Below are 11,860 nucleotides of genomic sequence, written 5' to 3' on the forward strand. Positions count from 1 at the left end.
GGAAATCACTGAGAGACTGTCAACTTTGTGTTTTTCAGGATTTTCAGTGACATTTATTTTTCAATAGTTTTTTTTTTTTTTACAATGTGTTTCTAATGAAAATTGAATTTGCTCCATAATGGTAAAAATTATTTTAATGTATTCTCTTTACCCAGTGTCATTTGTATTCATTTTTTTTCTTATAGTTTTTTATTTGAAAACTTAAAGTCATTTGGAATATTTTTTACCAACCATAAATCAACTCTGTTTCTCATTTATTAGCAAAATTTATAGATGTATTGACTTGAGTTTTATATAGTCCCTGTAGACAATACAATAACTAATTGCTTTGTGTGTTTGATTTTCTTTAGTTAATTTGGTATCAATATTAAAGGAACTTGATCTAATCTACACTTCTCTGGTTTACCTATAAAGAATTTGTGGCATAACAGATCAAATATCTTTCTGAAGATAAGATACAATACTGTCTACTTCATTTCCTTTATCCCCTAAGCTTTTTCTTCTTTTATAAGAAAAAAGAAAGATAGGTATGCAGTCATTCTGATACAAGTTTGGGGTACATTTTTAAGGTAATATAGAACCATTTAATTTTTACTTGAATCATAATTTTAGGCATTAGTATCATGGGGCAATACTTACTAAGTTATATTAAAACATCTTCTAAATTAGAAAATGAAGAAACTATCGGCTACTATTCTAAGTTGTCTAACTAAGAGATGGCCAACTATGTACTGGGTAGTTTGTGGTATCCTACTACATTAATGTGTTACATCAAATGGAACTAACTCTTACATCAAATTTCACTTATTTTCTAGGAGGCAAGGATTAGCTGCCTGATTAATCTGATTAATGCAATCGTTAAATTGGCTTCATAAATTGAGATTCCACTACATGAATTCAAATTAAATAGAAAAATGACCTTCCTCTTCTATAAATATGTTATGCAATACTGGCTAAGGTTTTATCTATATAGGGATGCCAAAATACAATATGGAAGAAAGGTGGAATGGGAGCATTGCTAATTAAATGGCCAAGTTGTTTTCACACTACTCAGTCAATTGGAAAGTTTCTCCACCTTTGAAAAATATGTGTTGGTAAATATGATAATAAAAAAAATAAGCTCTGGGGACAATATCTGTTAATGAAATAAAACTTGTATAAGAGGTGACCTGTGCAAAATGTTTTATCTATCTTATTTGTCCCTCTGTCTCCAGGTGCTCAGAGCAGTGTGACTATATGAGTGCTCTGATGAGTGATGAACAAATGAATCAATGATAGTGGGATCCTAGCCTAGAACTCTTCCTCCATCCTTCAAAGGACAGTTTTCTCTTGAGATTAGAACTCCTGTGGGAGATCAATCTAAAGAGTTATCCTTCTATTTAGAGATATACCAAAATGTTTTTAGAATAGGAGATTCAAAGGATTAGCAAATTACAGATGTATAGCCATGTTATGTTTATCTCCACTTTTCAGCACAGATTTTACCCTCCCTGGACACTAGAATATTGCCTGTAATAATCAAATAATATGTTCTTTGGCCTGAATGACTTATTCATCCATCTAGCCATTAACTATTCAAAAAAATGTTTAGAAATATTTATATTATTACAATATCTAGAGAGATTTTTAAATGGTTATGTCATAGAGATAAAGAAAACACTTTTAATTACTGGATGAAAATGCCATATAGTTTAATTTCATGGTTAATTTAAGCATGATTCTATTCACTAATTATAGATAAGTAGAGGCTGGTGCACAAAATTCATGCATGGGGGAGGGGGTGTCCCTCAGCCCAGCCTGCACGCACTCCAATCTGGGACCCCTTGGGGGATGTCAGACTGCTGGTTTAGGCCCCATTAGGCCTAAACCGGATGTTGGACATCCCTCTCACAATCTGAGACTGCTGGCTCCTGACCGCTTACCTGCCTGCCTGCCTGATTGCCCCTAACTGCTTCTGCTTGCCAGCCTGATTACCCCCTAACCATTCCCCTGCCGGCCTGATCACCCCTAACTTCCCTCCCCTGCTGGCCTGATCACCCCCAGCTTCCCTCCCCTGCAGGCCTGGTTGCCCCTAACTGCCCTTCCCTGCAGGACTGGTCCCCCCAACTGCCCTCCCCTGCAGGCCTGTTCACACCCAACAGCCCTCACTTGCAGGTCTGGTTGCCCAACTGCCCTCCCCTGCTGGCCATCTTGTGGTGGCCATCTTGTGATGATGTGAGGGCGGCTACCTAGGCTTTTATTATATAGGATATTTATGGAAGTTCTGACATTAATTTTTAATTTCTTTATGTTATCTTAAAAGGGAACAGAGTAACTTTCCATTTATATTATACCCCCCCCAACCCCCCTTTAAGGTGTCTCTCTTCTAAGTGAAATTTGCTAAACCTTTACTAATGTGAAATACGTCAGCTTAGGAAAATGAATTTAATATGTTACCACATCCTGATTATAAAGGACAATATTTTTGTCATATTTTTTCTTTCTTGAACCAACATTTTATAAATTCTCTTGAATCACTTGTTCTTTACAGAAACCTTACATAGTAACAGGAATGATATAATTACACCAGTTTTATAGATAAGGAAACAGGATGGAGGGGTAAATTTATAACCACACATTGAGTTATATAAAAAATGTAGACAAAGGCCCAGGGCAGTTTGTCCTTGATCCATTACTCCTTTGCACTGGAGGTTTCCTAGATGTCACTTTTGGTGACTTGATATCTAGAACAGCGGTTCTCAACCTGTGGGTCGCGAACAATGAAAATACATCCTGCATATCAGATATTTACTTTACGATTCATAACAGTAGCAAAATTACAGTTATGAAGTAGCAACAAAAATAATTTTATGTTTGGGGGTCACCACAACATGAGGAACTGTATTAAAGGGTCGCGGCATTAGGAAGGTTGAGAACCACTGATCTAGAACTTGTTTTAAGTATTTGGTGCTTGGTCTTAAACCAATTAGTTTGTCCCTGTTTTTCTTTACTGAAATATGTAAGGGTGCCTGAAATTTGAGACTCATGTAATTAATTTTTAAAACCAGCAGATAAAAATGAACCAACTCTTCAAACAAGCTTATGTAATAAATTAAGTGATAGCTTAATTGAATTTACCAACTACATTTCATTGTATTCCAAGTCTTCTAGATGTTGATTTTTGATATGTTGTTATAATTTGTATAAAGCCTTCATGGTTTCTATTGTGCATTAATCATCCAAAAACAGCTTCATCTGGGAAGTTATTTTTTATTAATGTAATTATTGGAACAAATATTATGACATTTTGATTTGGGGAAATTATTCCATGATATCTTTTTCTTATTTTCATTTTTGAGAACAATGTGTAGAAATTTAACTTTAAATATCTATGTATTTAAAGATACTTATACATATTTAATTATTGATAAATTAATAATTGTTTTAGCCTGTTTTCTAGATGAATTTCTTATAGATCTTAAGTCATTAAGAACTTGGAAAAATTTTTAAAATTTGAAAATGTATTTTAAAATTTCCACATCCTTATTTATATTTACATTTTTAGTTCCAGGTGCAGTATTTGATTTACAGCTTGCAGAAGTAGAAGCCACACAAATAAGAATTACTTGGAAGAAACCACGACAAGCAAATGGAATCATTAACCAATACCGAGTGAAAGTGCTAGTTTCAGAGACCGGAGCAATTTTGGAAAATACTTTGCTCACGGGAAAAGAGGTATTGCTTTTTATTTTACATCTTGGTGAGCCCTTTCTACTTGGTCCTGGCACAGGATAACTTGGAAGGTTTTCAATCACTCACACAAAATACTTGACAAGCTTTATAGTAGAATGTGAAGTAAATTTGGGCCTTGTTGATAATCTAGCTGGATCATATTTCATTTTAAGACAGATATTATTAGTGAAATGTTATTATTCTCTTTCAGCATATGAAAAATGCTAATTGAGCAATTAAGTAGGCAAAAGGTCCTTTCATATATGAATATTATTATGGTAATTCAGTTAATAATTGTTTCAAAACTCCTATTATAATTTAAATAATCCTACTAAGGCTGTGTTTGCAATTGGAACAACAATAGGTACAGTCATTTTAGTAGCTATTGTTGACAAATGGTTATGTCCCTTTAGCCTTAGGAGAGTAAATTTCTCAGAGCTGCCTTATTTTTTAAAAAAGCACATTTTATTAAAGAAATCAAATAACTAAATAAAAGAAATTAAATCATATTATAGATGTAAAATAAGAGGACAGTGTTTGTGTTCTGGCCACCCTGGGAGTCGTGCTTTTTGCCTTTGTTTCTGTCAGGAAACACAAGCAGCCCTGACTGTCCTTCACTGATTTTATTCCCCTCGTCCAGCCAGCTCTTCACTGTGAGGACCGCTAAGCCTCCAGACTTGTCAGATCCAGATTGGTTTTTTTTTTAATTGAAATTATTGGGGTGACATTGGTTTGCAAAACCATACAGGTTTCAAGTGTACAACTCAATCAAATATCACCTGCACACTGCTTGCTGGGAACACATAGAATAAACAAACTTAGGAGCAGTGAGTTCACCTGGAGGACCAGCTTGGAGGCACTGCCCAATGGTTATTAACCAGTTGGCTTCTACTGTTTTGGTTCAAAATGACTGCTTTTTCCGATTGTGCTGTTATTTTCCCCACTTGCTAGTCACTCGGTTTCTAACCCCAGCCTTCCTCTGTTTCTGGTGTCTATTTGAAAGTTGACTCTTCTAGGTGCTCAGTGCACTCTGGCTGCCCAGGATTATTACTCCGAGTTGTTCATCATCTCCAGACTAGGGTTCAATTTTAATCCTGTGTTGACTCCTTTCTTCTGTGAAAAGATGTTGAGTTCTACTTTCTTTGATACTCAGGTAAAAGGCAAAAACTCAACCCTTTACTCCTGCCAAAAAGCTCTTATATTAGATAGATAGCTCTTTTGGGATTTAGGTGACAGGTCTCTCACACTTGGTTTTCTCTTGAAGGGAAGAGGAGGTTCCAGAGAGATTTCTTTGTAATTTTGCTTCTGTCTATATGATCTGCAATCCCTGTGACACAGTAGGGAGAACATGAGCTTTGGAACCATATAAATCTGGGTTTTGTCACTTACTGGGCTGTACTGGGCAGAGAAGTTAAGAGCATGGACATAAGAGAGAATACTTGGGTTTAAACCTTGGTTTTGTCTTTATGGACAAATTAACTTTGAGCAAGTTGGCCTGGCATCTCTGAACTTCAGTTTCCTTTTCTCTAAGATAGGGATTATAAGAGTCCCTAAAACAAAAGGTTGGTAATAAGGATTTCATAGATTAATGCATGTAAAGAACTTAGAACTGTAAGTTGGCAGGTAGTAAGTACTGTGCTAAATAATTGTGACTTATTGTGATTATATTTTAGCATAGATTTTTCTTTTTTAAAAAAAATTAAAAAAATTTAAATTACAGTTAACATACAACATTATATTAGTTTCAGGTACATAGCGTAGTGTTTAAGCATTTATATAATTTATGAAGTGATCACCCAGATAAGTCTAGTACCCATCTGATACATGGTTATTACAAAGTTATTGACTGCGTTCTCTATGCTGTACTTTTCATTCCTGTGACTGTTTTGATAACTGGCAGTTTCTGTTGTGATTATTAATCATGGCATTGGACCATTTGCCTTGGTTGACAATGTTAGTTCCCTTATCATCTCTCAATACAGGAGACATTATACTTTACTTTTGTGATGGTATCTTCTTCATTAGATGGTGTTTGGGTTCACCTTGCAGGGAGACAGATATGGCTAAGGCTCTAAATTCAAACGGGCCAGGATCCTAGCACTGGCTCTGCCCTGTTCTAGGTCAAGAACTTAGACAAATCAACTTTCAGAGACTTGGTGCCCTCTTTTTAAAAGCCGGGCTTATATACCCACTTCAGAGAGTGAGGAATATATGAGATAACAGATGAAACCTCTGGGTTAGTGTCTTAATTTCTTATCCTTTTCTTTGATGTTGGAACCTATCTTAGGATGACATTTTTCTTCCAGTCACTCTTCTAAAAAATATATTTTTACTAGAGGCCCGGTGCAAAAGATTCATTCACAGGGGGCCTGCACCCTCTCCAATCTGGAACCCTAGGGGGGATGTCTGATTGCCTCTCATAATCCAGGACTGCTGGCCCCTAACCACTCGCCTGCCTGCCTGCCTGATTGCCTCTAACCCCTCTGTCTGCCTACCTGATCACCCCTAACCACCTCTGCCTGCCTGATCACCCCTAACCACCTCTGCCTGCCTGCCTGATAGCCCCTAACTGCTCCCCTACTGGTCTGATTGCCCCTAACTGCTCCCCTGCTGGTCTGATTGTCCCTAACCACTGCTACCTCGCTCCGCACCCGGGATCCAGGATTCCCTCCTCCTGCTGGTCACAGGCTCCTGAGACCTGGGCTTCTCTCCCTCTGGCTGGCCGTAGGCACCCAGGACCCGGGCCGGCTTCTTCTGGGCCGACTGCAGCCACAAGGCACCATGGGCAGGTGGCTTTGCCCAGGCCACAGACACAGGTGCCCAGGACTATGGGGCAGGCAGCTTGTCTCTTTCCCGGGCCACAGGTACAGCCACTGGCAGCCAGGACCATGGGGTGGGTGGCTTGTTCCTCTCCTGGGCTGCAACCCCAGCCGCTGGCACCTGGGACCTCAGGGTGTGCGGCTTGTCCCTTTCCTGGGCCGCAGCCTGGCTGGTCCCCATTCCTCTCTTGAGAGCTCATTTGTGCCTAGCTGGTCCCCATTCCTCTCTTGTGAGCTCATTTGTGCCTCCCTGGGCCCCAATCCTCTCCCCAGTGTTGAGTATCTGAACAGTTAAAGCGTGATGGTGTAAGGGTATGATGACCATTTGCATATAAGCTCTTTATTATATAGGATTTTTCAATTACAGTTGATGTATAAATTTATATCAGCTTTAGGTGTACAATACAGTGATTAGACATTTATTAACTTACAAAGGGATCATCCTGGTAAATCTAGTACCCATTTGATATCATACATAGTTATTACAATATTATTGACTATATTCCCTATACTGCACTTGACATGCCCATGACATTTCTATAACTGCCAATTTGTACTTCTGAATCGCCTTTTTTACCTATTCCCCCAACCTCCTCTAGCAACCATTAAAATGTTCTCTGTATCTATGAGTTTGTTTCTGGTCTACTTCTTCATTTATTTTGTTCATTAGATTTCACACATAAGTGAATTCATATGGTGTTTGTCTTCCTCTGTCTGACCTATTTCACGCAGCACAATACCTTTTAAGTCCATTATTCTTGTCACAGATGGCAAGATCTCACTCTCTTCTTATGGCTGAGTCATATTCTATTGTACATATGCACCACTTCTTCTTTAACCATTCATCAATTTTTAAAATATTTTAATTAATTAATTTTTAATAATCTTTATTGTTGAGAGTATTACAGAAGTCCCCCTTTCCATCCTCATTGCCCCTCTCTCCTGGGTTCCCATCCCACCTTCACCACCCTACTATCTGTGTCTGTAGGTAAAGCTTGTATCCATATAAGGTCTTTGGTTAATCTCTTCCCACCCCCTCCCCCACTTCCCTCTGAGATTCCTCAGTCTATTCCATGTTTCCATACCTCTGGTTCTATTTTATTCATTAGATTGCTTGCTTGTTTATTTTGAGTTTTTGATTCAATTGATAGATATGTATTTATTGTCATTTTATTGTTCATAAATTTTCTTCTCCTCCTCCTTCCTCCTTCCTCCTTCCTCCTCCCTCCTCCTCCTCCTCCCTCCTTCCTCTTTCCTTCTTCCTTCTCCTTCTTTCTTCTTCCTCTTCCTTCTTTCTTCCTTCTTCCTTTTCCCTTCTCCTTTCTTCCTTCTTCCTCTTCCTCTCCTCCTCCTCCTCCTCCTCCTCCTTCTTCTCCTCCTTTTCCTCTTCCTCTTCTTCTTTTTCCACTGCCTCCGCCTCCATCTCCTATGTCCTTATGCCATAATGAAGTGACAGCTCATGGGCAACAGTGTTTAATATTGTATTTGACACATAATAACTTTAAATGTTAGTCTGTGAAGTAGTAACAATAATACATATTGATTTAACTTTTTATCATTTGAAGACTGATGAGAAACATCTTTAGTATGGTTTTTAGGTCCTTCCTATTATTGATTATGCTCCTGTATATATTTTCCTGTTTGTCAATGAGCCTCTTAACTTGGCTGAACACAATATTCCATATATAGTTTTACTAGAACCAACTTGAACATAATTAATTTCTCCTTCGGTGTAGATTTTCTACTTCTATCAATGCAATGAACAAAATTAATTTCTTTGGAGGGTTCATTCTACTGAGATTGAAGTCTGAGGTACCCTAAATTCATCTGTCCATGAACTCTCTTTAGTTTATTTTCATACTCAGGTCTCTTATTTATTCTTATGGTAGAACTCTGGGACATTTTCTTCCAGAAGATACCATCTTGCTACCTAGTATTACAATTTCTGAGATTCATACAAGTACATATTTTTCATACAATATATTTTTCAAGTTTATTAATGTTTGCCAACTAAATGCTGGCTAATTGCTATGGAATGAGGCTGAGAACAGGATTCAGTAGCTGTTTAGGATTGCTTGAGATAAGTTTACTTTATTGAGCAATAGGAACATAAACAGAATCAAGCCTTAAGGATTTTTTCACCTAAATAATGTACAGAATGATATGGTACCTGTTAGGAGATGTCAAACATATGCTAATTGTAAACTTTTCTTTTTACTATTGCTTCATAATAGATAACATAAACCATGTTATAGTCTATTATAAAATATAGAAGCATTTCTTAAGAATAAATTGTTATTAATTCAGCGTAACTTCGAGTGAGTCTAAATTGGTAGATATAATTCAGGCTATATAGATACCTATATATTTAGGGTTTGTTTTAAATAAAATCAGGTTAACTATAATGAAGAATATTACATGTAAACTCAGGTTGGTTTATTCAGGTGGTTTTGGAATTTAACTCTAAGGACTCCTAATTCTTTCACAAAAATTCCAAAGATTCCTGGGTAGCTTATAAGAGGCCTTTCATGTTGATGAATTGTGACATTCCCTGACTTGGTTGTTCTCAGCTGGGGGTGATTTTGCTCCCCAGGAGGCACTTGGCAATCTCTGAAGACATTTTTTATTGTCACAGTTAGGAGGATGCCTCTAGTGCGTAGGGACCAGGGATGCTGCTCAACCTCCTATAGTGCACAGGACAGTCCCCGCAACAAAGAACTATCCTTAGAAAAAGAATTACCTCACACGGAATGTCAGGAGTGCTGAGGGTGAGAACCTTAGGCCAACTCAGTGAGTCCCAAACTTTTGGAAGTTGCAATGGATTTCCCTCTGCTTCATATTGCCTTTATTTCTACTTCTGCTTTTCTCTGCCCCTTCCCATTACTCCTTAAGTTCTGATTCTTTCCCATCATTTTTTGCTCTTAATTTTTCTTCTTTCTCATCTATTCAAAACAGATTAGAATCTAGTGGGTTTTTTTTTTATAGAGGCAAAATATCAGAAATACCACAAGTGGCACACTTCATGATAATTAGTAACATTCTAGGTTATGATGAACCCAATGTTCTTATCATTGCCCAAGTTAAGGAGGGCCTTTCCAATGAATACCAGAATTTGGGAGAATTGCAGATAGAGTATTCAGGTCAACTCTTACCTTGAAGTGGCAGTATATCACGAGAGATTCTTAGCCTAGTTAATGGATGGGATGCTAGGGTTTAATTTCAATAATTTATCTGACATGGGTATAAATATTGAGAGATTTAATGCAAAATAATTGTTCAGGGCGAAATTCTTTGTACTACCTCATTGTACCTTCTATAGTAGTTTGTACACAGTAGATTTTCAGAGGGGCTGATTAATAGTGGGAACAGCTGTGTGGTTGGGCATAAACTATCGACTGAAATACCAGAGCATCCCTGAGTTATGTGTTTGTGCTTCATGCCCTCCCTGATTTTTTTGTGGAGGCAGAGCTGAAGTGAATCCTTGGGAGACAGAAGACCTTTCACTGTCCTCTATAGGGTTCCCTCTCCAGAGTTTTTTAATCACACATTTTGGAATGGATCATATACGTGTCCCCTGCTCTTTATCACAATACTTTTGTGGATAAGGGTGTAACAAGATGTAGATAGTTTTATCTCAAAAATATTATTTGGAGAACTGAAAATTTTCTTGAATCTTTTCTCCATTATTTTATCTCTCAGAAAAGTTAATATTTAAATGACCCACCTTTGTCGATAATTAAATAAACTGCCTTAAAATGTTTAGCTTTCCTGAAATTTTTCTTTCTTGAGCATCTATTTTTTGAAAATACTAAGTGCTTTATATTAATAAGGAATTAAAAACTTGGTTTTGTTTCTGTGAGTAAAGACAACCCCTAAACATATAAGATAATTAAACGACAACTGTACCAAAGCTTATAAATAAATAAAACCCATATTATGACTTATAAATCCTGAGAAATTTATAATTGAGAATAAATAGGGTAATTTTATTTTTTTTAAATAAAATGTTTTAGCAGTGAATTTTGAAGCAGAACTTGAAATAAAATGGACAAAAACTTTTTTTTTCTTTTAAAAACTATTTTATTTTGGAAAATTTAAGCAAACATAAAAGGAGAGAAAAGAGAATGATGAACTCCCAATTACCCATCGCCAGGATTGAGTAATTGTCAACATTCTCCCATTCTTGCCTCAGCTCTCTTGTGTTGTTGTTGTTGCTACTTTTGTGAACATATTTTAAAATAAATTTTGATCCTACACGTCTAAGTGCAAATCTCTAAAACACATGGATGTTTTAATTCATTCAATGATCCCATTACCACAACTAACAAAATTACTAACATTGTCTTGGTATCATCTAATACCTAGACCATATTCATATTTTCCTGATTATCTTCAAAGTCTGTATTGGTAGATATGTTGTAATTAGAACCCAAAGTCCAAACATTGCATTTGGTTATTAAGGCAACGTTTTCTTTGATTAATATTTAATTTTATTTTCAAGGTTGGCAATCCATGAAAAATAGCCAGTACTATTTGGCCAAAAGAGTCTTTTTTCATTCTGTTTCAATCAGCTATGCTGTGTGGGGTGGGAAAAGTCACCTTGTTATCCCAACAAAAACCTCTAAATATTCGTAACCTGCTCCTGATATTTTTTCTTCAATATCTGCCACTTTGGTGAAGCTGACGTGTGTGAAGAACTTTATGGCTCTAGGAACAATCACAGTTACTTAAAATATCCCTTAGGGACAGACCTTGGATAGGTAGGTCTCCCGTGAACCTGTTTGAAAACCATTGCCATGCAGTTTTGTGCATGTCTGCAACTACACTCCATCATAGATAAACTCCTATTCCTAACGTGTATTAAGCAGTCATGCAGGCCTCTCACACCTGGTATAAGGCAGTATTCCTAAATACTTATTGTTTTTTTTGGGGGGGGGAATAATTAAAATATTTTAGTCCTGGAGTCTTTGCATGAGGATTTTGAATTTTACAACAACTGAAGACAGAAACAAATATCTGCTTCTCCCCACAATCCAGTATTCGTCTCTTAAGACACAGGAGTGATCAGTGTGTAACATCATGTGGGATTGTAGTAGCTTCAGAATAAAATTTTGGGATATAAAGGAGACAGGAGTCATGGAAATAATATCTTTTTCAAAAAGGGTAATTCCAAAGTTTCTTAAATGAATACTTGAATGAAGTCATTGTTAATATAATGGTTATAAGCGGTTTCTGTAAATACCTATTTTTAATTACAGTATATAAACACCCCGCTCACTCCAGAAACTGTGAACGTAGTAGAGTCAATGGCAGAATTATTTGAGGGTTCA

General features: G+C 36.9%; 1 protein-coding gene across 1 annotated transcript in view; it reads left to right on the forward strand.

Annotated features, from left to right (window-relative positions):
- PTPRQ (protein tyrosine phosphatase, receptor type Q) overlaps positions 1-11,860 on the forward strand; it is a 219,688-nt gene that overhangs the window by 34,133 nt on the left and 173,695 nt on the right. Inside the window, exons 10-11 of the mRNA XM_015571126.1 lie at positions 3,545-3,714; positions 11,789-11,860. The exon at positions 11,789-11,860 is cut by the window's right edge and continues 148 nt beyond it. Of these exons, the coding sequence (XP_015426612.1) occupies positions 3,545-3,714; positions 11,789-11,860 (242 nt within the window). The remainder of the gene's footprint in view (positions 1-3,544; positions 3,715-11,788) is intronic.

Source organism: Myotis davidii, unplaced genomic scaffold (genome assembly GCF_000327345.1).
Source record: "Myotis davidii unplaced genomic scaffold, ASM32734v1 scaffold26, whole genome shotgun sequence".
In the NCBI taxonomy this organism is placed as follows: Eukaryota; Metazoa; Chordata; class Mammalia; order Chiroptera; family Vespertilionidae; genus Myotis; species Myotis davidii.